The sequence below is a fragment of the Artemia sp. Qi Xiang Cuo genome, chromosome 8, assembly GCF_049724085.1.
Source record: "Artemia sp. Qi Xiang Cuo chromosome 8, ASM4972408v1, whole genome shotgun sequence".
In the NCBI taxonomy this organism is placed as follows: domain Eukaryota; kingdom Metazoa; phylum Arthropoda; class Branchiopoda; order Anostraca; family Artemiidae; genus Artemia; species Artemia sp. Qi Xiang Cuo.
The window spans coordinates 68,632,691-68,659,953 of NC_142801.1; the positions used below are offsets into that span (position 1 = coordinate 68,632,691).

The 27,263-nt window shown below is 36.9% G+C and overlaps 1 protein-coding gene across 1 annotated transcript in view; it reads right to left on the bottom strand.

The window, feature by feature from the left end:
- LOC148949745 (actin-interacting protein 1-like) overlaps window positions 1-8,933 on the bottom strand; it is a 47,042-nt gene extending 38,109 nt beyond the window's left edge. The window contains exon 1 of the mRNA XM_089092775.1: window positions 8,833-8,933. Coding sequence (XP_088948901.1) covers window positions 8,833-8,851 — 19 coding nt within the window. The 5' untranslated portion in view covers window positions 8,852-8,933. The remainder of the gene's footprint in view (window positions 1-8,832) is intronic.
- Between the last annotated feature and the right edge of the window lie 18,330 nt (window positions 8,934-27,263).

Sequence of the window (27,263 nt, forward strand, 5' to 3'; positions counted from 1 at the left end):
TCTGACAGAAGAAGAATGTTGTCTGTTTAACAGAGGTAGCTGGCATCAATATAGGCCTCAAACAGGAATGGAGGAATGTTTTGTATGGCATTATTGAAAAAAGCTGGACAAAGCACAGAACTTTGTTTCACCCCTTTCCAATCAGTGATGCAGTTGCTAAGCTGGCAACTTAGCTGCACCCATATGGATGCATTACCATACCATTTTCATAAGAGACTGCAGAGAAATGGATTTGTTTCACTTCTCAACCAAGGAAGAATAGCCTGTGAAAGAATAATAGAATTGAATCCCCTTTAAACTGTTGATCACACACACATATAGATTCCTTTTGAGCATCTGAAAGCAGTCTAAAATAGCCAAAAAAGTTGCATGTGCATTTTGCAAGCCCAAGCCTTAGCAGAGTCCATACTGGTTGTCTCCATGGTCACACTTAATATGTTTATTTCTTGGAAGATCAGTTTTTCAAAAAGCTTACCAATATTGTAGAAAATGGAAATTGGTCTGTATGATTCACAAATCTTTTTGTTTTGTGCCCTTCTTTAAGACACAGATAATAAGACCTTCTGAAAGGGCAGTTGGAACATATTGCTGAACAATAAAAACCTGAAATAATAGCGATATATAATGCATAAGAAGTGTGGTAGTGGATAAGTTGTGCTTAGTTTGTACCCTGTTTGATCCTGGGGCTTTACAAGGTTTCATTACCAAACTTGGGTTTGGATTATGGCCTGACTTTGATTTGGGGTCAGTGTCATTATCAGCTATTGGAAAAAACTGGCCTTTTTTTTAATGTGCAACTTATACAGAAGATGGCGCCAGATTTTTTGGGTAATTTTTGCTTGTTCAGTCCTTGGGGGTGGAGCCACCAACTTAGTTTGGCCATGGTTGAGAGACCAGCAGAGGTGAATCAAAGTACACTTGTTGTCTATTTTAAGCTTCACTGTGAAATCAGCAATGACACAAATGTGTTTCTCCCTGTTCTATCTTGCATAAGCTTTAGGTGTGCCATGTGATCATACAACTCCTTAACTGTATAAAAAAAAACAAAAATAAAAAAAGGCAGTAACCTACAAGCAATATACTACTAGTTGCAGAGTGCTTGCCTAAATAGACTCCCTTTAGCCATACAATACAGTAAGGTAACATGAGACTGAAGCAGCCTATCATATAAAAAACAACCATGATGGTTTTGTGAAGTCTGGGTGACAGGAGTAAAAATTACTCAACAATAGCAAGTTTTTCACTATTTTTTAAATCTAATGTGTTGAGGCCCTTTGTCCTATATAACAGACAAATAGCCTTTTTTGTAAACTTAATTTTATTCCTTTTTAAATTCAATACTTCATCCCTTGATTTAGATATTATTAAATATCATTTTGCCCTGTTAATATTCTTACAAACATTTGTGGAAACCACAGTTTACAAGAAAAAATCTAATGTTAGATTGATGCTCAGGTGGTGTTTCAGTGTTCTCTGTTTTTCTAAATAATTGTTTTTCATTATTTGGAATCCATGGTGAATTATGGACCTGTGAGTGTGAATATGGGCAGAGAATGCAGGGTTTAAACTTTAGGTAATGTTTTTTTTTTCTGGAGGTAAATTTATCAGCAATTATATTGGTTATCTGCCTTTGGTATTGCTTTATATGGGCATCAGTGTTGGCCCCCCAAAAACCATATTGACTGGGCCCTAGTATGGACAGCTGAAGGTATAACAATGACAAAGTTCTTCCAGTGATCAATTTTTACCTATAGTGGAGGAGAACATGTTTATAGGTAGCTTCAACAAGAGGAGGATCATCAGAGAAAAGCAAGGAAATTTTTCCCATGCAGCAACATTAATTGGGTTAGACTGCAAAGATAAATTTGGTGTCATATTTGAAACTCTCTGCCAAAGTTGATGTGGGTCTTTTCTTATTTCATATCTCAAACATGTCTAGTCACTATTTGAGCTTGTCTATTTTTCCAATGATGGACAGCTTTGAGGAACCCATATTTAGTTGATGTCCTAACTTGTCAAAACATTTTATGTCTGCTTGGCATACTTGATCCTTATTGCTATGATTACACACACATCTACAACACTTGGTTGGGTATAAACATTCCTGAGTGGTCGGCATTGAAGCACATTCACAATGTGTTAACTACAAATTTCTGTATATTGTGAAGTAAGAATTATTGCTGGTAAAATTCTAGACAAGCTACTTTTTGCTATCTTGGAAATTATGGCAAAAATGTTTTACCTCAATTTCAAATTTTCAATCTTTTAATCATTGACTTTAGTCTTTGAAAATGTAATTCCTGTTATTTTGGTAGAATTCTAAGCCATCTGTTTTTTTTTCCAAAATTTAAGACATAATCTTGTTAGCTTTAAAAACCTTGTAAATTAGGAATGGGCAAAAAAGGATGGTATGAGGCTCAAAACATTTTTCTTGTGCCTCATGTAAAAAGAAGATCTATTTTGCAAGGTTACACTTTTATAACACACAATTTATCTTAATTTTTAGTTTCTTTTTCTCTTGTTTTAGTTTTGAAAGTGCAATTCCTGTTTCTTGAGTAGAATTTTAAGCCATATCAATGGAGTTTCTTTCTAAATCTAGGAAATGTATTAGCAGATATTCAAAACCTCATAAATTGGGAATGAACAGAAGATGATAATAGTTTTCTTGTACTTCATTTAAGCAGAAGATCTATTTTTCAAGGTTCCACTTTTATAACACAAATATTTCTAAAGGCTATCAAAGGTCAATGCTCTCTAGAGGGAGAAGGAGTGGAGGTGGGTACTTCAAAATACCTTCCTGTAACACCCTTTAGGCTGTAGATCTATCCCTGAAAGTTTTGTTTTCCTAGCCTAACCCCTTTCAGAAATAGCAAAACGTAGCTTGTCTAGATACTTTATCTGGTTCTCTTAACATTTTCTTCTCAATAGTCCTGATTCTAGGCTAATACTATTTTTATGTATTGCTTAAGGCTTATGCTATACATGGAAACATCAGGGGGAGTGCATTTGCAAGTGAAGTGATTAATATATTTGGAAAGAGTAGACAGAAATAGAATGGAGTAGTGTGTTCACCTTGTCCCTTTCACTGGTGGATCCAGGGCGGCTGGGGGGACTCTGGGCCCCCTAAGATATTTTCTGGTGCCCTCTTTCCCTGTTTTTTTCTTTTTTCCCTCTTATTTTTAGAATAAATTTGTCAATTATTGGCACCTTTGTTACATTCCCCCTCCCCAATTGTTTGCTCATGGGTGCCCTTGTCACATTACCCCCCCCCTAGATTTTGCTCTAGATTGGTCTCTATGCAAGTTATGGAATCTTGTAAATATTTACCAGATTATATATTTCTACAATCAGAAGAGGGATGGTAAAGTAAACTGAATACTTTTAGCCTAGGAATGATGTTAGCCTAGTAAGTGCTTTAGAATTTTTAACATGTTTTTAGAAATTTATATTGTTTCCTTCAGAGGAGTTTAACCACTAACCTTTTACTTCAGTAAGTCCCCAAAAGTGGCAGATTCTCTACAATTGACCTACAAATTGTGTCATTAAATTTTTTGAACAAAATTTACATAAATAAAATTGATAGTCTATGTATTGACCACTTTGCTATAGTTTGCTCCCTAAATGAACCTGCTGAAACTTTATTTCATACCTCCAAATATATCAACACTAAAGCAAATTGGTCTATGTTCCAAAATAAGCTAAATGATGAAATTACAAGTTTCACCCAAAGTTCATGCATTTCTAACAAAACAGTTGACACACATGCTGAAGCCTTGACATCTTTACTAATAAATACAGCTAATCATGCTATCCCAGGACAACACCTAAGAAAACATTCCCTAAACAAATTCCTAAAGCATGGTGTACAAATGAGTGCATAAATAAATGGAGGATAAAAACGGCAGCTAGGACAGAATTCATAAAAAAAACCATCACCTACTACCTATTTTAAAAAATTACAAGCAGAATCTAATCTAAAAAGGACTATAATAGATGCTAAATATAAATACTGGAATAATTTTGCAAATAATCTCTCCAGAGAAACACATGAGCCAATTATACATAAAGTCATAAGCCACATCTGTGGGAAAAAGACTTCCCCCAACCCACTTCTGTATGAGCTTATACATAATAATACCCATTATTACAATGATAATGAAAAAGCTAACCTATTTGCAACTCTTTTTGTTAATAAGCTAACATCAAATAATCAAAGCAAACTATCCACAATTCCTATGAACCCAAGTTACCAACAAGCCCAGGATCTGAGTACATAACTAATCAATTTTCAATCCAGGAATTGAATAATGCAATACATCAGATTAGGACCAAAACTAGCGGCAGCAATGACAATATACACCCTACATGGATAAAGAATCTCACACCTTCATACAAACAAGAACCGCTAAATTGTTATAATCATGCTTGGGCATCTTCTAGGTTCCCCAATATGTGGAAATGTTTGTCCCTCCTACCAATCCTAAAGAAAAATGAACCAAAAGATAACCCTGAGTCTTATAGGTCCATAATGATTACTCCTGTGTTGGGGAAAGTAATAGAGAAAATGATCTCTCACAAACTCCTCTGGTTTGTTGAAAAGAATAATATGATCCCTCACACTCAAACTGGATTCAGGAAACACCACTCCTCAACAGATGCTTTCATTTTGCTAACAAATGCAATAAATGAATCTTTCTCAAAAAATAATGTCCTAGTTGCAGCTTTCCTAGATTTTGAAGGGGCATATGACAATATGAACCACCAAATCCTTTTAAACAAACTTGCAAACCTTGGAGTACCCCCTAAGCTAGTATCTTTTATTAAATCCTTCATAGAAGTGCAAAGTTTCATCATTTGTGTTGGTTCAGCCTCTTCACCCCAAAAGACAATAACTAAAGGCCTACCTCAGGGAGCAGTCCTCAGTTGCCTCCTATTTGCCCTATATCTCTGGGACATGAACCTACCCCACGTGAATCTACAATATGCTGAGGATCTAGTGCTATGGCCATCTGGCAACACCTTTCAGATAGCACAGTCAAATCTGCAAAAGTCACTTTTCCAGTTTGAAAAATTCTCTCAACATTCAGGTTTACCCATTGCACCCACCAAGTCAAAAATAATCCAATTTCACCGGAAGCAAAACCATGTTAATGCAAAACTAACTCTAAATAAAACAACAATTCCAGAAGATAATCATATTAATTAACTAGGTCTCATGCTTGACCAAAAACTTAATGTCCACCCACACATTTCAAACTCAAGAAAAAGAGCTATACAAAAACAACTATATTAAAAAGACTTTTTTCCACACTCTGGGGAGGTAAGAAGAAACCCTTATTTCAGATATATAAGTCAAATATAAGACCCCATATTGATTATGGGCTCATTGTCTATGGTGCATGTGCAAAGACCCAGATGCAAAAAATTGAAACAACACAAAATGATATAATAAGTCTCATATTTGGTCTTGGGAAACCCACAAGCACCAAGTTTCTGCTTATGGAGAGTGGATTAACAACAATAAGGGAGAGACGTAGGTTTCTCTTGACAAAACATCTTACAAAAATTGAATCAAATAGCTCACACACATTACATAATTGGTTAAGAAATCCAGCCATGTATAGAGGCATTGCAGATTAGTATGCCAACATTCAGAAGAAGTTCCCCATACCAGCAAAGTCTATTGCACCCACTTTCCACTGATCCCCCCCATGGAATTGGTCAAGTCCCATAATAAATAATGAATTCTCAAAGTGGAATAAAGATTTAACCCCCATTGCTTTTGTCCAGGAAAAATTTGCAGAACTTAATACAATTACCTATAAAAATCACTTCCAAATATTTGTTGATGGGTCAAAAATGAATGAGAAGGTTGCAAGTGGTGTTTTCCTTCCTCACCGGAAAATTGCAATGGGCAAGAGATTATATAATAATTTATCTATAATGTCTGCTGAGTTAAATGCCACAATCATGGCATTAGAACACCTTAAGGAAAACCAACCTTTGATTGCAAATTCCAAAAATATTATCATATATTCTGATTCTCTATCAAGCCTTGGGTTGCTGGCCTCAGCTCCTCAATATAAGTTGGACATCGACACTTATCATTGTCTTAGTATTATTGATAATCTTGCTTCAAGTGGCATAAAAACTTATTTTCAGTACATTCCTAGCCAGTCTAGCATAAGTGGTAATAATCAGGTTGATGAAATAGCAAAAAATGCTATAAATATTGACCAGCCAAGTGGGAGACCAATCCCAATTAGAGATATTTACCAATGGAGGCTATCAGATATTAATTTTAATAAGAATAATCCTATCCTTTCCCCCTTTCCCAATAAGTATTTTTCTAAAATTTACCATAGAATTCGTTCTGGAACAAATGGACTAAATTTCCTTGCATTCTCATATAAGTTTTCTAATTAAAGTGGTTAAACTCCCCTGTCCCCTCTTTGCAGGCATTGTAATATGAATAATGAAACAATTGACCATTGTTTATTTGAATGTAATATGCTTACGTCTGCACAACATACCTTGCGTTGTAAACTGTTAAAATGCTTCAAACACCACAAAATCTCACTATCAGCCAAGAGCCTAGACAACTATACCTGCAAACTGAGCACAGAAATTGATATCTATCATCTTATATTTGAACTCCTTGAGTCAAAAGATCTACTGAAAGATATCTAATAAATAAGAGACAACCAAGACAGTAGCTCTGTAGCCCACAGAGTGATGTAAAAAGAAGAGGGCTAAATAGTACCAACTGAATAGCCCGCCTGCTGTGAATTAGAAGAAGAAGAAGAAGTAGTTTAGAATTTCTAAAGTAGCCTAGTTTCCTGAATTTTTATTGTGCTTCCCTAGCCTATGGAAAGTAGGCTATAACCACTATATGTCTACCCAGTCTACCTTTTATTTGATATGCTACTTTTGGCTAACTTGGAAAGGGGTTAGGTTAGGAAAATGAAACTTTCAGGGGTGTGTCTACATGCTAGAGTATGTCCTGGGAAGGTATTTTGAAGTACCTATCTCTACTCCTTCTTTCTCTAAAGGGCCCTGACCTTTGATCCCCTTTAAAAATCTGTGTGTTGTAAAAGTGAAACCTTGCAAAATAGATCTTCTGCTTAAGTAATATACAAAAAAGTTTTTTTCAGCTTCACCGCTTTGCTCAATAGCTTAATCCCAATTTATTAGGTCTCAAAGTTATGCAAATACATTTCCTAAATTTTGAAAAAAAACATTGATATGGCTTAAAATTCTACTCAAATAATGGGAAATACATTTTCAGAACTAGAGCCAGAGAAAAAAAGCTCATAACTGAAAATTAAGGTAAAATGTTGTTTTGTCAGATTTCCATAGGTCATTTTGACCTGTCATGTAGGCAAATTGGTAAATTTCTAGGTGGCCCTATAATTTAGCTAGGATGAAAGTGAAAACATCATTTAATGCCTTTTTTTAAGCTCTTTCATAATTCAACAATTGCTTCTTTTGCAAATTGTACCTTGAGCCCTTAAAAGGGCCCTGTAGGTATTTTATATGAATAATGAAAGAACATTAAAAAAGCATCAAATGAAGTTTTCACTTTTGTCCTAGCTAAATCATATGGCCCACTACAAATTTACCATGAACTTTACCCCCCCCCCACACACACACACCCCTAATGTGTAAATAGGCTATATACCCTGAATTGAAATATACCCTGAATTGTCAATGGCAAAAGTTAAATTGCAAAATCTGGTTTGCAGCAGTAGCTAGCAACCTAGTAAGAGACAATCATTCAGGGTAAAATTCTACTTTAGCTACAAGAAGGAGTGGAGGTAGGTACTTCAAATACCTTCCCATGACAAACTTTAGCTTTTAGACCCATCCTTGAAAGTTTCATTTTCCTAACCTAATCCCTTTCCAAGATAGCCAAAAGTGGCTAAAGCAGAATTTTACCAAATTCAGAGCTATTTTTGTTGACAGCATTTAAAAACCTGAAGTGGTAGGAAAATGGTTGGAATTGAAACTCAAGCATTTTTCAGGTTAGGTTATAACTTCTTTGTGTGGTTACAAAATGAAATGGTCAATATATACCAAATCATATTATTGAGTTAGGACTAAAGTGAATACACCATTTGATGCCTTTTTTATGCTGATTAGGAATATAATAATAATTTCTAACATAAATGAATTTCAGCCCCCCCCCCCTATATATATGCCAATTCAGGGTTAGGTTAGGCATAGCCGATATAGGGGGGGGGCTGAAATTCATTTCTGATAGAAATGCTTATTATATTCATAATCAGCATAAAAAAAGCATTAAATGGTGTATTCACTTTATTTGAAACTCAATAATATGATTTGGTATATATTGACCAATGAAATACCTTTGGGGTCCCTTTAAGGGCTCAAGATGCAATTTGCAAAAGAAGCAATTATTGAATTATGAAAAACCATAAAAAAAGGCATCAAATGATGTTTATGCTTTCATCCTAGCTAAATTATAAGGCAGCCTATAAATTTACCTGCAAATTTCAGGACCCTCTAGAGGGAGGAGGAGTGGAGTTAGGTAGCCTACTTCAAAATATCTTCCCATGACATACTTTAGCCTGTAGACCCATCCTTGAGTTTCATTTTCCTAACCTAACCCCTTTGAAAGATATCCAAAAGTAGCTAAAGTAGAATTTTACCGAATAGCCCCCCCCCCCTAACTTTTGAAACTGTTTTGATCCCCCGCACACACTTTTCTTGAATTCATGCCCTGCTGTCTTAATATACAAATTTAGCAAATAGCCCAAGCGGTTCCTAATGAAGTATTGACAAGCTGTCAGTATCTTAAAACAATCATACTTTGATTCCAAGAGGCCATTTTGGTCAGACAAAAATGGGCTGTTCAATTTGAAAGTCGCCCTTTATTTTATTCAATTGCCTTCTTCCTAAAACGGTTTGGATAGACAGTAATCGGCGTCATCTATGATTTTTAGACGCTTAGACCTTTAATGCAAATCATTTATTTATATATAATTATTCATGGGACGTATTATTCTATGTGAAATATGAAACGAGACTAAGTTGGCGAACAACATGTTGAAATTTTTAGCAGGCAAAATCTGGGGACTTGATAGGTTAATATTAATACTGTTTTATGCTGCTGCAGTACGGTAAAAATAGAGTACACCAATTCATTGATAGCAGAAATGTGTGACAATAATTGTTATCAGCTAGAGAAAGTACAAAACCAAGCCTTAAGAATAATTACAGGCGGAATAACGACGACACCAATCCCAGCCTTAAGGACGAAAGCTGGATTCATGTCATTAAAAGGAAGAAGTTAACAGCTTGCAACGGAAAATATATCTACAATATGGAACGAGGTTAACCACCCTAACCAAGAAAAAATCAAACTGCAAATCTCAGAAGCTTGGAAATCCATTCCAAGGAACTCCGCTAATCCACTGGTCCCTGCTATGGCTAGTATTGTTAATAGCTTAGTACTCAATGAAAATTTCACGGATATAAGAGAACAAACTCCAAAAATTATTTTAGAAGGTATTATTATTAATATAGATACATATCCCGCTTGTAAAAAAAAGATTTTGCCACAGGTTAAAAGAAACTGTTTGCTGAATATTTTATGTGAAATAATTGGATCTTTTTTTTTCTTTTTTTTTAAATCCTACCTCCTCTTTTCTCAGTGACGACAAATTTTAAATGCAAATACATCTAATTTTAACTTTAGACGTCAGCTATTCTCTTTTCTATTAATTAGCAGCCAAACTGGACATACTACCAAAAACACTCCAATTAAAGAAAAAAAAAGGTGTCCTCCCCAAACAGGAAGCCTTTCATACGGTGGTTATTTCTGACTATAACTCTAAACTCTTCCAGATGGTGACTCTACATGTCTCCTATAAAACAAGTAACAATAACAAAAAAAAATCAAAATTAAACTAATTAAATTAATAATAATAAAACAAATAAGCCAAATTATCTATCAGCATAACTTTCTTTTACGAAAAAAATACACCAATATATTTACAAATTACAAAGAGCTCAAAGAAAGTCATAATGATACCACTCTTCAACTTTATCTTTTCATTTTTCCTTTTTAACTATACTTTGGCTACTATTTAATTCCAAAAACAAAATTAAAAAACTGGCAATGCTGTTATACCCATTTCTACTCACAAACACACACTCAAAACATATTTCCTCAAACATAACCTACCTCTTTCCAATAAACTCTTCAACCAACAACTCCATCCACTCAATATCAACTCGTTCTTTCCACCTTTAAACGTGCTTTTTCCCACCTCGTTCTTTCCCTACTTAAACGTGCTATCATTCTCCTACAATCATAACCACACCTTCGTAACTCAATCCATTTTCTCTTCTTCCATACATATTCACATAATTTCATCACAATCAACACCACAGCTCGCTCTCTCCTCTCATTTCCAGGAATTTTTACATTCAGTTTAATCAGCCTTATTAATCTTAATCTTATTAACAACGTATAGTATTCCACATTACTCCACGATCTCTTAAGGCACTAAAACATTTGGATCTGAACAAACAAGGCACTAAGAAATTTGGATCTTTTAAACAATGTTTCATATATGGGTCCAAAATTGAGAGAAAGTGGGATATTCTTCAAAATCAATTGAAAAAAGGTATGACAATTACAATAGACTTGAAGAAAAAGTGTCAATCTTCGATGCAGAAAGGACAACAATAGAAAAAAGCATTAAACCTTATCCATGGAGAATGCCCACAAAACAGCAAAGTAGTAATTCGTTTGGATTCTTTTAACCTGGTTAATAAAGAAGATCAGAAATAACATGGGACCTTGGAAAATCTGAAAATCGATATGTACAATATCTCAAAGGAAAGACGCCGGATAAAAAGCATATAACCCCAACAAGGAAAGCAGCGAACATTATATTTCGATTAAGAGCCCAACGTGCAACAATAAAAGAACACTTGAAGAAATTGCTTTTAATCGAACCAATATGTGCGATTGTGCAAGTGATGTAGAGTCTATCTACCAACTGCTGACAGAGTGCCCGAATATAGGAAAATTTACTGAAAAAATGTGTAGCTCGCCGAGCTTAATTTATAGTGACGGGGATATGTTATTCCCCCCCCCCCCCCACAACGTGAAAGCGACTATGAGACATTAACTAACAGAATTACAAATGTCCTTTCATCTTCAAATCTTGAAATGATTTAGTTTGGATTATTGAGCTCTATGAAGAAGAAAAGAATTGCGTGGAGATTATGCACTGGCGTCTCCAAATAACCAATCAAGAAGAAGAAGAAAGAGAAGAGAGCAACAAACTCCATAGCATCAAAATGGTAGATTTAGAGAATTTTTTTAGGTCTAATGCTATTTTTGCAAGACAACGCAACGGAGAGTGGATTTGGCTAAGCAAATGTGGTGCAGTTAATCAATTTGAAGCAATGCGTTGCATTAAAAACAGATAGTATATTTGATAAGATTCTGTAAGACAATCCGTTGCGATGCACTGTTGTCTGTAAAAACTTTTCAAAACATTTCAAAGTATTGACTAACCCTCAGATAAATTTCCCTGAAAAAAGTGTTTCGGGAGTTAAGCTTTTCAAGTTAAAATTGAAGTTAAATAGAGATTTGATTTTCAAAAAAATACACACAACGCATCACTTAAAATAATTTTTGTGCATCGTTGCAGGTTTAGGTGAACAGTAACAGCAGACTCTAAATGCATGACGGTCTCGTCTTTTTTCCAGCTTCCAATTCCCTTCCACAATGTGCCTTCCACTCATGCTTCTTGAGGCGTAAAATAAAAACTTGATAATAAATAATATTGATTCCAATATTTCTGCAAAAAATTATTTTCACGCTGCAATTAATATTGACAAGAGCAGCTAATCACAAGCCTATGAGCCAATATGAGCCACAAGCCTATAATCACAAGAGTAATGAGCCACTCCTTTAACAAGTGATGTATTTCCATTTACGCAATAAGTAACTCCTCCTGACTGCTACTGGACTATCAACACATATCCCCTGCACACTGAGTTTGCTGAAATGCTTTAGAGTTAATTTAAGAGTTGATGAGGACAAAAATTAATTGTCATAGTGAAAACAGTTTGGTACCTCTTTACCAAGTTTTGTTAAGCACTTTATGATAGTCAATCGTAAGTAATAACTGACAATTGTTGGCTGAAATTGAAAGTAAAAAATTAATAGCCCTAGTAATAGTAGTATAGCACTAATAAGAGTTAGGGGAGGGGGAGAATCACGGGGTGAAATCATATCCCAAGTTAAATACATGGAAAACACTACACTTCATGATTTAAAATAACGCAACATTTTCCCCTCGTTTTTCGGCAGAGCAACATATGGAGAATTCTCCCATTAATATTGATTCCGAGTATTTAAAATCTATTGATTTTAAAGCTACCGCATCAAAGGTTACTAGAGTAAGAAGATTGGAAGAATTCTAGAAAAAGGAAAAAACTAAAAGGGAGCAGAAGGGATGCCCTGAATAAACTTTCCGTGAAATGTGCTTTGGACAGAGGAGAAAAGGATTTTACCTTTAGCCTCCCTTCATTTAGAGAAATGTATTTGAAATAAGAATTTAATATGGAAACTGAGGGGTTGATTGATCCCCTTCAATTATACACATATTTTGAGTTTGAAATGATCAAAACATACACAAATGCTTGTCTTTGCAAAGATGGTAGGCATGGGGGTAACTTATAGGAGCCTCCCCCTCCTCCTTCTTAAACAGTTAAGAGAATCATGCCCTAAAAATCCATTTTTGGCATTTCAGAACCCGGGATGAATTTAAGGGATTTTTTCGCTTTTATTCAAGTCTTTTTGTCGAATTAATGGACTCTAAACATGATTGATTAAGCGTGAATACCAAAGCGCTGGAAGTCCTCCGTACTAGACAAAGTAATACTATTTGGAGCAAAATTCGACTCCGACCATACTCTTCTGGTAGCCAAGTCCAAGCTAACAATGAAAAATAAATACCAAAAACATCAAAATCCTTAGATTACGGATGGACTTTCGATGGTATCCTAAAAAAGGATCATCTATATTTTTACCCTTTCTAAGGGATTCCAAGAGATCCTGAAAAATCATTTGCACCTGACAGCTGCTAACGAGATAGACTCTCTGGCCGAATAGGCCATATCAGCAATCATCAAGACAGTGATTGACCTCCATGGACAAAAAGCTCCTACTGAAAAGCCGTGGATAACAGCTAAAGACATTATGCTTAGCAAGACAAGTAAATTTCTGTAATAAATCTGACCGCAACAACTAGGATACCTTCAAGCTCATATTGAGCAGAGTATAGCTGAAGATACGATACGCACTGCGTAACTATGCGCAGAAGAAATGTGAAGACTGCAAATTATTGTTCAAGGAAGGAAATAGCGGAACAGTTTTTAGAACCTAGTATCAATGCATCAATGATCCTAAAAAAAGACAGAAAAGAAATTAGCGATTCAACTATGAATCTTGAAGATCGACACTATATTCTGAACACAAACGTAACCGTTCAGTAGCCATTGATCCTGAAATACTGACTTATTCAATAGGTTCATTACACTCAAAATTAAGATGGGGTGTAACGAACTGTTTCTTTTCCATCCGGTATTGTAGATTTTGGTTGATGTTGTCGGGTAATGACCAAGTGAAAAAAAAAACGTATCAGGATCGATCAGTAACGATATTTTCTGTAAAATTGTTTGAAATTGTTGTGTTTAGTAATTAAAAGATGCATCCACATCACCTTGGTTCTCGAAAACCCCTCGGATGCTAGTTCTTCATCTTCTGGCTAACATATTGATTATGTCAGGAGTGCTTTTGACTAGGCGTTTTATTGTCAGATTTATACAGCTGTATAAACGAGGTTTATTTTAAGCATATTGATGTGAAAGAAGGTACATGTGAAATGAAAGCATGTACTTGCTAGCTCTAGCTTCCAAAGACTAAGCAACCTCTGGAAAAAATAGTCATCTATCCAAAGAACTCAGGATGTGCCTATTCAAAAAGCTTGGTTATTCCCATAACCTTTGATGGATGCGAAAAACGGACACTCAAAACTGAATACGAGAGAAAATTTCTAGTATTCGAGTATGTCTTCGTTGCATAGATAGATTCAAAAGCACTGACCAAATCACGAATGTGGTAGCACGCCATGTACTTCAGTCAACTAAAACTGTTCTCAAACAAATCAAGAAGCAATAGCTACATTGTTTCGGCCAGATCAAGCAAATTGAGCCAAACCGTCTTCCAAAAATTATCCTTGAAGGATCTCTTCATGGCCTGTGTCTATGAGATTAATTAAAAAAAAATTTCCTAAAAATAAGTTTTTCAAAGAAAATTAAAGGCCATTTTAAACTTAAGCTCAGCAGATACAAATACCTGTTAAAATTCAAACTCAACACGACCAGAAATTACTATTAAAGAATTAATGAAACCCAAAGCGAATAGAAATTAAATGAACAATTAGATTGAATATGAAATCAAGCTTAAGACCCAAAAAAATATTTTGCTATTGAAGTATAAATGAAACTTAGAACGAACAGATATTACATAAACAATCAATGCAAACAAACATACAATTGATCTTAACGGAAATGAATAAGTAAATCTTAAAACGAGTGGAACTTAAATTGAATATGCAAATCAAGCTTGAAACGAACAAAACTCACTACAAACAAGAATTTGGGTATCGCCTCTTCTCTCAATGTAAAAGTCTAAAACCTACTGCGTCATTGGCGCTTTACTGAAAACCAATCTTATATTTTCTTTTGTACTTAATATTGAAAATAAACATTAAAATTATGGTAAAATTTTGAACTGATCAGCTATATCATTATACATCAAATATTCAGTTTAATTTATTATTTCTTTCTAAAGTTGTTCAAGACGAATATAGTTTCACTACAAACAAGAGTTTGGATACTGCCCCCTTCCTTAACTGTAAATAAAAGCCAAAAGCCTGCTGCGTCATTGGCGCTTCACTGAAAAAGAATTATATTACAAATATTTTCTTTTCCAGTTCTTACAGCATTGAAAATAAAAGTAAAATTACAGTGAAATAAGGGTCATTGGCGCTTTACTGAAAACCAATTTTATTATAAATGTTTTCTTTTGTACTTAATATTGAAAATAAACATTTAAATTACAGTAAATTCTTGAACTGGTGGATCTTTCAATACTTAATATCCTTATATATAAAATATTCAATTTGATGTTGTTTATACTTTCCAAGACTGTTCAAGACGCATATAGTTTTCAGTAAAGAGCCAATGACGCTGAAGGTTTTATACTTTTACATTGAGAGAAGGAGGCGTTACCCAAACTCTTGTTTGTAGTGATTTTTGTTCGTTTCAAGCTTGATTGGCATATTCAATTTAAGTTTTACTCGTTTTAAGATTTATCTATTCATTTACGTTAATATCTATTGTATGTTTTTTTGCATTGATTGTTTATTTAATATCTGTTCGTTTTAAGTTCCATTTATACTTCAATAGCGAAATATTTTTTTTTGTTTTAAAACAAAAAACTATTATATAGATTTGGGAGAAAAAAGGGCGTGAATGAGGGGGGGGGGGGTCTAGGGGCCCTCCGATCTCTTTTGAACCTTAAAAATTGAACAAGAACTTTCAGATTCCCTGAAGGATTGTGTCGACCCCGGAGTTTTCGTTATATGATCTTTGAACCATTTTGAAAAAAATGGCTTTCTCAAAGTTCTTATCGGATGGGTTTGAGGAAAATAGGGCGTGCAGAGGGGGGGGGGTGGATAGTTCCTCTCTGATCTCTTTTGACTCTTAAAAAGTGAACAAGAACTTTTGATTTCCAATCATATGAGCCCTCTCCGAAGTTTATACGAGCATTCCTTCCATAAGAATTATATATGCTCCCAGAACATTACTTACAACTCCTGCCCCGGGCCCCGGGAGGGGGGGGATGTAAACCCCGGAGTTTTCATTATATAATCTTTGAACTATTTAAAAACAAAATGGATATCTCAAAGTTCTTATCGGGTGGGTTTGAGGAAAAAAGAGCATGGAGGGTGGGGGGCTAGTTGCCCTCTGATATCTCTTGACTCTTTAAAAGTGAACTAGAACTTTCAATTTTCAATCAAGTGAGCCCTCTCCGAAGTTTTTGTGAGCATACTTTCCACAGGAACCATATATGCCCCATGAGCAATACTTACAACGCCTGCCCCGGGCCCTGGCTGATTATGTCGACAAAGAAGTTTTTATTATCTGGCATTAGAACTACGTTTAACGAAATTATCATACGTAAAGGAGTTTTTGTTATATGATCCTTGGACTATTTTTAAAAAAACTGCAACCTCAATTCTTTTATAAGATGTATTTGTGGGATGAGAGCATGGGGAGGGGCTAGTTGCCCTCTGATTGCTTTTGACTCTTAAAAAGGACACAAGAACACTCGATTTCCATCGAATGAGCCCCCTTTGAAGTTTATATGACGACCCCTTCTATATGAAGTGCCTCTGGGAAAAACATATATGGAGTGTGGGGGGGAGGCTAACTGCCCTCGTCACTTTCGACTCTCAAAAAGTGAATTAAACTTTCAATTTCCAATCAAATGAGCCCTCTCTGAGTTTTATACGAGCATTCCCTCCATAAAAACCATATATACCCCGCGGGCATAACTTACAAAGCCTGCCCCCGGGCCAAGGGGGGTTGTGTTGACCCCGGAATTTTCGTTATCTGCACCTTGAACTATTTTTAACAAAATGGCTATCTCAAAATTTTTATCTGATGCATTCAGGGCGTGGAGAGCGGGGCTAGTTGCCCTCCGATCGCTTTTGACTCTTAAACAGTGAACAAGAACTTACAACTTCCAATCAAATGAGCCCTCCCCAAGGGCATTACTTACAACGCCTGCCTTCGGGCCCTGGGGAGTTGCGTCGACACAGGAGTTTTGCCCTCGGATATCTTTTGACTCTTGAAAAGTGAACTAGAACTTTCAATTTCCAATCAAATGAGCCCTCTCTAAAATTTTAACGATCATTCCTTTCATAATAACCATATACACCCCCAGGACAACGCTTACAACGCCTACCCCCCCCCCCCCCCGGGCCCTGGGGGTTTGTGTTGACAATGGTGTTCTTTTTATCTAATTGTTTAATAATTTTTAAAAGCTGACTTTCCCAAAATTGTAGCGGAGGGGTTTGGGTAAAAAAGGGCATGGGGGGGGGGCTAGCTGTCCTTAAATCTCTATACTGTTAAAAAGTGAACTAGAACTTTCAATTTCCAATCAAATGAGTCCTCTATGAGGTTTATGCGAGCATCCTTTTCATAAGAACCATACATGTCTTTAGGGAATAACTTAGAACGCCTTCCCCCGGGCCCTGAGGGGTGTATTGACACCGGAGTTTTTCTTATCTGACCTTTGAACCATTTTTAACAAAATGTCTATCTCAAATTTTCATCAGATGGGTTTGGAAAAAGGAAGGCGTGGGGGGGGTAGTTGTCCTCGGATCTCTATTTGAATATTAAAAAGTGAACTCGAACTTTCAATTTCCAATCAAATGAGCCCTCTCTAAATTTTATACGAGCATCTCTTTTGTAGTGAACTATATGTGCCTCAGGGCATAATTTACAACGCCTGCCCCCGGGCCCTGGGGTGTTGTGTCGACACTTGAGTTTTTTTTATCTGACTTTTGAACAATTTTTAACTTAATGGCGATTTCAAAGTTTTATCGCATGGGTTTGAAGAAAAAGGGCGTGGAGGGGGGTCTAGGTGCCCTCCAATATCTTTTGACTCTTATAAAGTGAACTAGAACTTTCAATTTCCAATCAAATTAGCCCTCTTTGAAGTTTATGCGAGCATCCCTTCCAAAAGAACCATATATACTCCCAGGGCATAACTTACAACGCCTGCCCTCGGGCCCTGGGGGGTCTTGTCAACGCCGGAGTTTTTTGTTATATGATCCTTGAACTATATTTAACAAAATAGCTATCTCAAAATTTTTATCGGATTTATTTGGGAGAAAGGGCGTGGGGAGGGGGGGGGGGGGCTGGTTACCCTCCGATATCTTTTGACGCTTAAAAAGTGAACTAAAACTTTAAATTTCTAATCAAATGAGCCCTCTCTGAAGTTTGTGTGAGCATTCCTGCCATAAGAACTATATATTCCCCCGGGGAATATCTTATAACCCTTGCCCTGAAGACTCTGGGGGGAGTGTTCTGTTTAAAGATATCATTTCCAGAACTTTTAATTAAGTTGAACAAAATGGCTATCTCAAAATTTTATTGGATGTGTTTAGGCCAATGGTGGGCGTGGAAGGGGTGTTAGTTGCCTTCCAATCACTTTTGACTATTAAAAAGGACCCTAGCCCTTTAAATTTTCAATTGAATGAGCCCTTTTTGAAGTTTCTACGACAAAGCTTTCTATACAAACCTTATATGGCCCCAGGGCATAACTTACAACTCTTGCCTTGAGGGCTATGGGGGAGCGTCCTCCTGAAAAACATTATTTCTATCTAGAAATCAGCAACGTAGCACAAAATGGCTATCTCAAAACTTTGATTGGATGTGTTTGGGGAAATGGTGGGCGTGGAAGGGGTGTTAGTTGCCTTCCAATTACTTTTGACCTTTATAAAGGGCACTAGAACTCTCGATTCCCAATCGAATGAGCCCCCTTTGAAGTTTATATGACAACCCCTTTCATATGAAGTGCCTCTGGGAAAAAAATAAATAGATAATAAATAATAAAACATTGGAGCCGTATGGCCTTTACTATAGACAACGCTATAGCGTTGCCTCTGATAAACCCTGAAAACGATGAATGGAGAACTTCGTCAGCGTTAACAAAGCCCTGTTATCATGCACTCCATCAAATGAAACGAAGCCCGAGCTGTTACGAATGGATTGAAAGGAGTTTCGGCACTTAAACGTCCCACAAGGATAACTGGGATCTAATTAAGTAAAATAAGTTTTCTTTCACTAGAAAAAAAAAACTTGTTTACTTCATTTAATTATTATAATTACCCTTAAGCGGCTTCATTGAAATATAACGAACATAAGGCTTTAAGCCACAGTTTAGTGATACACAATATACTAGCTTTAGCCACCAGGTGTGGCAGCTAACAGTAATAGTACCGATATTAGTTTCTCTGAGATATCGCTTTTCTTTGAAAATAGGAGGGAAGTTAACAATATCAGTTTGAGGGTAAAGATTTTTGTATTTTTCTCTATTTGCCATTATTGAGGTTATAATAAGATAAAAGCAAATTTGTCTTTGTTTTTCTCTCTTTTTGACAGGATTTGTTTTATGATTTCAAACTTGACACTATCACAAAATAAGAAAAAAAATGGAGAAAGGAATGGATGTGGATGGATGTTTGCCGGATGCATTCGATACATGGCTAATTAAGGAGAGAATGTCTTCGCTCGGAACTCAAGCAAGCGATATGCCTACTGTATTTTTGTGTCCATAATTTTGACCTTGAGAATTTGGGACACGTACATATATAGACAAAACTAAGACTGAATTTTTTGGGGGGAGGAAGGGGGGTTCTGACAATTTTCATTCTGCAAATTATTTTTTTTTGGAGGGGCTTAGCTCCTCCTGTAAAACATTCTTTAAATAAAATGTAGATGCATGTACCAATGATCAGCAGAATCTTACAAGGATGTTTCATCCGTATAATAATAGGGCCTAAAGCAAGGGGCCCAGCCCTGAGCGCCTTCTCCCATTCTATCTGCTGTATAAACAATTTTTTCACTTTCTTCGACTCATTTGCGACCAGCCCTGAAACAACCTCTGAATTTCAATGATCTCTAAACGTGTCTTTCTACACGTCAACACAGGAAATGTTGGTAAGGGGAAGAGTGGTAATGACAAGGCGAGACGGAAGAATTTGCCGGAGACAAGAGATACGTGAACTACAAACCCAAAAACCGCTAAAAATAGTACAGTTTGGGGTCTAGTATGTTTGAGTTATTGAAAGTCCTCCAGTGTAAATGTTTTTAAAAAGAAGTTTGAGTTAGATGTACCACGCGTAGTTATAAGCAGTGACCTAATTACTAGTAACATCTGAAGACCCATTATTAATATACTAGATTTTGAACTTTCAAGATTCTATCTTCATAAAAAAAATAAAAAATAAAATTAGGACCCAAACGTATTTTCATGAATGGACTTAATTAGTGAACTTCTTAATTACCAAACTAAAATCAGATTACAATGGAAAGAAAAGGCTTTGGTGAACATTAAAAAGATTTCCAAAATAGTATTACTTTTTTTTAGCAGCCTGAGGTAATAATCATAGGCAGCGCAATAGCGCTGACTAAGTAAAGAACGATGTTGGCACAATGTATTATTTTTTTGTTGTAGGTTTTAGACCAGGGCACTTCATATCGAAGGAGTTGTCGTAAAAACTTGGAAAAGGGCTCAATCGATCGGAAATTGGAGGGGCTTGTGCCGTTTGTAATAGTCGAAAGTTATTGGATGGCAACTAACACCCCTCTCACGCCCACCATTTCACAAAACACATCCAATCAAAATTTTTAGATAGCCATTTTGTTTAACGTAGTTGAAATATCCAAACATTATGTTCTTGAGGAGGACACTCCTCCCTCAGTCCTCAGGGCAAGGGTTGTGCCCTTGGGGTATATAAGGTATTTTTATGAAATTGATGTCGCAAAAACTTCAAAAAGGGCTCATTCAATTCGAAATTCAAAGGAAAAGTACCCTTTTCAATAGTTGAAAGTGATTGGAGGTCAACTAACCCCCCTCTCACGCCCACCATTTCCCAAAACACATCCAATCAAAATTTTGAGATAGCCATTTTGTTCAACGTAGTTGAAAGTTCTGAAAGTTTTGCCATTGAGGAGAACAAAGCACCCCCCCCCCGAAACCCCTCTGGGCGAGGGTAGTAAGTTATGCCCTGGGGGCATATAAGGTTTCTTATAGAAAGCGTTGTCGTAAAAACTTCAAAAAGGGCTCATTCAATTGGAAATTGAAATGACTGGTGCCCTTTTTTATAGTTGAAAGTGATTGGAGGGCAACTAAACCTCCTGTCACGCCCACCATTTCACCAAACACATGGCATTAAGTCTTTGAGGATGATCCCTCAGGGCAAGGGTTATGAGTTATGCCCTGGTGGCATATAAGGTTTTTATAGAAAGCGCTGTCGTAGAAACTTCAAAAAGGGATCATTTGATTGGAAATTAAAAGCGCTAGTGCCCTTTTTGATAGTCGAAAGTGATTGGAGGGCATCCAGCCCCCTTATTAAGCCCACCATTTCCTCAAACACATCCAACCAGAATTTTGAGATAACTACTTTGTTCAATATAGTTGAAAGTTCTGAAAATGAGGTCTTTGAGGATGACAAACCCCCCACATCCCTCAGGGCAAGGGTTGTAAGGTTGGCCCTTGGGGCATATAAGATTTTTATACAAAGCGTTGCCGTAGAAACTTCAAAAAGGGCTCATTTGATTGAAAATTGAAAGGGCTAGTGACCTTTTTAATAGTCGAAAGTGATTGGAGGGCAACTAACCCCCCTCTCACGTCCACTATTTCCTCAAACACATCCAATCAACATTTTGAGATATCCATTTTGTTCAACGTAATTGAAAGTTTTGGAACTTAGGTCTTTGAGGATGAGACCCCCCACCCCCACACCCTTCAAAGCAAGGGTTGTAAGTTGTGTCCTTGGGTCATAAGGTTTTTATAGAAATGGTTGTCGTTGAAACTTCAAAAAGGGCTAATTTGACTGGATATTGAAAGGGCTACTGCCCTTTTTAATAGTAGAAAGTGATTGGAAGGTAACTAGCCTCCCTCTCACGCCCACCATTTCCCCAAACACATCCAATCACAATTATGAGACAGTTATTTTTTCTACACAGTTGAGACTTAAAGAAATTAGGTCTTTAAGGATGACAACCCCCTCAAAGTCCTCTGGGTAAGGGTTGTAAATTATGCCTGGGGGCATATAAGGTTTTTACAGAAAGCGGTGTTGAAGAAACTTAAAAAAGGGCTCATTCTATTAGAAATTGATATAGCTAGTGCTCTCTTTAACAGTCGAAAGTAATTGAAGGGCAGCACGATTTCACGCCCACAATTTCCCAAAACACATCCAATCAAAATTTGAAGATAACCATTTTGTTCAACGTAGCTTAAAGTTCTTTATATTAGGTCTTTGAGGATAACAACCCCCCCCCCCCAAAACCCTCAGGGTACGGGTTGTAAGTTATTCCCTGGGGGAACATAAGGTTTTTATAGAAGATATTGTCGTAGAAACTTCAGAAAGGGCTCATTTGATTGTAAATTGAAAGGGCTAGTGCCTTTTTTAATAGTCGAAAGTGATTGGAGGGCAACTAACCCGCTCTCACGCCCACCATTTTCCCAAACACATTCAATCACAATTTTGAGATAGCCATTTTGTTCAACGTAGTTCAAACGTCCAGAAATTATGTCTTTCAGGATGACAAACCCACCACACCCCCCAGGGCAAAGGCTGTAAGTTATGTCCTGGGGGTATACATGGTTTTTATTAAAAGCTTTTTCGTAGAAACTCCAAAAAGGGCTCATTCAATTGGGAATTGAGAGGGCTAGTGCCCTTATTAACGGTCAAAAGCGATTGGAGGGTGAATGTCCCCCCACACGTCCATCGGTTCCCCCACAATTCCAATCAACATTCTGATATAGCTATTTTGTTGAACCTAGTTCCCATCCTCCTCAGCCTTCAGGGCTAAGGGCGTAAGTTATGCCCTGGGGGCATATAAGGTATTTATAGAATGCGTTGTCGTCGAAACTTCAAAAAGGGCTCATCAATTGGAACTTGAGATGGTTAGCGCCCTTATTAATAGTCAAAAGCGATCGGAGGGTGAGTAACCCAAACCCATCATTTCCCAAAACACTTCAGATCAACATTTTGATATAGCCATTTTGTTGAACGTAGTTGAAGGGTCCGGAAATTAACTTTCTGAATATGACAACCCCCTCTCCCCACAGCCCTAAGGGCTACGATTGTAAGTTATGCCCTGGGAACATATACTGAAAAAAATTCTTTACTGAGAAAAATTCTTTTAAATGTTTTCACTTTTATAACTTTAAGAAATCCAAAATTAATTAAGATTTTAAGGAATAAATTTCAGCATATGTATACCAAACTGACAATGCAGATTTTTTTCAGTAAATTTATTTGAATTTTTTCTGTAAAGTTAAAATTATATTCTGGCTTTTAGAAAGCAAGGGGCTTAGAACCCTACTCATATTAATTTCTGCTAATTTTGAGCTTGACTCTGTTATTTATTTATTTTGTTTTCTGTTAGTTTTGGGTTTTATTTATTTATTGATACTGATTTGTGGTAGTTATATGCTTGGTATATTTTTTTATTCTATTTTTGTTCATTTTTGGTTTAATGGAGTTCTTTACTTTTTTTTTGAAAAACTTATTTTGTGGAAAAGTGTTTTTTTTTAATTAATATTAAGAAAAGATTAATACGGCTCATGGACTTTTCAAATACACGATCTATATATCTATCTATCAAACAGTTCGTGGTAACGAACTGTAAGTAAGGAGCGACCCGGCTCAATGGTAACCGAAACTCTAAAAAACGGATTTTTGATACCAATAGATTCATCAAAAGAATGATATTTGAATGCTGATTTCAAATATATAAGTTTCATCAAGTTTAGTTTTACCCATCAAAAGTCACGCGCCTGAGAAAATGTGGCTGATTTTAGAAAAAAGAGAGAAAGGAGTAGAGGAGGGGGTCCGACTCCGAACAGTACCACGTGGTTTATGGTTTTCTCAGTGAGAATGAAAAAACAGGAATTTTCTCACTTGAAAAACCATGAATTTTGTCACATTTATGGATGGTTTTATGGTTTTTGTCAGTGAGAATGGAAAAACAGGAACTTTCTCACTTTCATGGATGTCAACAGCAATTTATGTATGTTTCATGGTTTTTGTCAGTGAGAATAGAAAAACAGTATTTTTCTCACTTTGCTGTCAGTTATTAATCAAATTGTTTCCGGGCAAAGTTTAGTAATGTCTGACAGGTACTGCGCCAGGAATAGATCCAAGTCATTAATGTCTTTGCCTCAGGAACAGTTCTACTGGTCGAACTCCAAAGGATATTAATAACCAAAGGCCATGGAAACAATTAGGCAAGAAACATCTTAGCGATGAATTGTTTTAGCGCGCGAGAAGGTTTCCTATTAATTTGAAATGCGTTAGCACAGAGATGCGAATAACAAAGGAACACACTGAATTTGCGTTTAGGGATTATTTGGGCGAAACGGTTTTAGACAGGTTATGAAACTATTTCGGCGAAACAGATAGAGACATTTTAAAAGAAGATTTTTGAAGAGATTTTGGAGGAGGTTTTGAGTGTGGTCGTTATAATACACAAGTTTCATTTGAACAGTGTTGTGAGGTCCTCTAACCCAACCCCCACGGGGTCCCATCCGCCGCCCCCCCCCCCGACGGACGCCCCCGGGCCTCAAAGGCCCCCCCCGCTCCCCCAGGCCCACCCCCGGTCCCCAAATGTCCCCCAGGCCCCCAACTGCCCCCCGGACACTCAAAGGTCCCCCAAGCTCCCAAAGGGCCACCGGCGCCCCCAAAGGCCCACCCCAGACCCTCAACGGCCATCCCCGGGCCCCCAAAGGCCCATCGAGTTCCCAAAAGACCAACAGGGTCCCAAAGGCCCTCCACCCGCCCCCAACTGCCCCAAAGGCCCTCCCCCGGACCCCCAAAGGCCCTCCCCCGGCCCCCAAAGGTCCACCGGGCTCCCAAAGGACCAAACGGTCCACCAGTGCCCCCCACACCCCCAAACGCCCCCCCCGACCCCAAAATAACATCCCCGGCCCCCCAAAGCCCATCCCCCGGTCCCCAAAGGTCCCCCCGAGCTCCCAAAGGACCACCGACCCTCAAGGGACCCACAGACCCTCAAAGGCTCTCCCCGAGCACCCGTCTTTCGTTGATGTGTGTTGTCTGAAACCTATGATTTGGGATGTGTAGTTTGCTACTTCAGGCTTTTCTGAGCTAAGGTTTCCTAGTATTTCCTAGGTGAATGTTGTCTGAAACCAATAGTTTGGGATGAGTAGTTTGCTATTTCAGGCTTTTATGAGCTAGATTTCTTAGCCTTTCGCTGGTGTGTGTTGAGTGAAACTTATGATTTGGGATATGTAGTTTGCTATTTTTGACTTTTCTGAGTTGGATTTCTTAGTCTTTCATAGGTGTGTGGTGTCTGAAACCTATGATTTGGGATATGTAGTTTGCTATTTTCGACTTTTCTGAGCTGGATTTCTTAGCCTTTCATAGGTATGCATTGTCAGAAAATTATGATTTGGGATGTATAGTTTGCTATTTCAGGCTTTTCTGAGCTAAGGTTTTCTAGTATTTCGTAGGTGAATGTTGACTGAAACCAATAGTTTGGGATGATTAGTTTGCTATTTTTGACTTTTCTGAGCTAGTTTTCTTAGTCTTTCGTTGGTGTGTGTTGACTGAAACCGATGATTTGGGATATGTAGTTTGCTATTTTTGACATTTCTGAGCTGGATTTCTTAGTCTTTCATAGGTGTGTGTTGTATGAAACCTATGATTTGGGGTGGGTGGATTGCTACTTTTGACTTTTCTGAGCTGGATTTCTGAGCCTTTCATAGGTGTTAGTTGTCTGAAACCTATAGTTTGGGATGACTAGTTTGCTATTTTTGACTTTTCTGAGCTAGGTTTCTTAGCCGTTCATAGGTGAGTGTTGTCTGAAACCTATGATTTGGGATATGTAATTTGCTATTTCCGACTTTTCATAACCGGATTTCTTAGTCTTTCGTAGGTGTGTGGTGTCTGAAACCTATGATTTGGGATGTGTGGGTTGCTATTTTTTTGACTTTTCTGAGCTGGATTTCTTAGCCATTCGTAGGTGTGTGTTGACTGAAACCTATGATTTGGGATATGTAATTTGCTATTTCTGACTTTTCATAACCAGATTTCTTAGTCTTTCGTAGGTGTGTGATGTCTGAAACCTATGATTTGGGGTGTGTGGGTTGATATTTTTTGACTTTTCTGAGCAGGATTTCATAGCCATTCGTAGGTGTGTGTTGACTGAAACCTATGATTTGGGATGGTTAATTTGCTATTTTTGACTTTTCTGAGCTAGATTTCTTAGCCTTTCATAGGTGTGTGTTGTCTGAAACTCATGATTTGGGAAGCACACGAAAACTTACATGCACACAAAAACTTAAATGCACACAAAAACTTACACACACACACACACACACACAAAACTCACACACACAAACACACTAAAACTTACACACACACGCCAAAACTTACACACACACAAAAACTTACACACACACAAACTTACACATGAACACAAAAAACTCACACACACACACACACACAAAACTTACACACACACACACTCACAAAACTTACACATACACACACGAAAACTTACACACACACGCAAAAAAAAAAACACACAAAAACTTACAAATTCACAATAAAACTAACACACACACACACACACAAAAAAACTCACAAACACACGCAAAAACTTACACACACACACACACACACAAACTTACACACACACACACACACACAAAAACTTACACATGCACACGAAAACTTACATGCACACAAAAACTTACATTCACACAAAAAATTACACACAAACACACTCACACAAAACCTGACACACAAACAAACACACGAAAACACACACACACACACGACAAAAAATAAACACAAAAAAAAAATTACACACACACACACACAAAAATACAAAAAAAATAAAAAATTAAAACAAAAAAAACTCACACACACACACACGCAAAAACAAAAGCACATAAAAAAACATACACACACACACACACACACATACACAAAAACTCAAACACAGACACGCACGCACAAAAACAAACAAACACACACACACGCACAAAAACTTACACACACACACACAAAACTTACACACACACACACTAAAACTTACACACACACGCAAAAACGTACACACAAAAAAAATTAAACACAAAAACAAACAAACACACACAAAAAAAATTACACACACACACACACAAAAAACTTAAACACATACACACTAATAAACACACACACATACACACACACACACACACACACACAAACTTACATAAACCCACAAAAAAAATAAAACAAAACTCAAAATAAAAGAAAAACAAAAAATAAAAAACACAAAAAACCAAAAAAACACACGCACACAAAATAACACACACACAAAAAAAAAGAAACAAA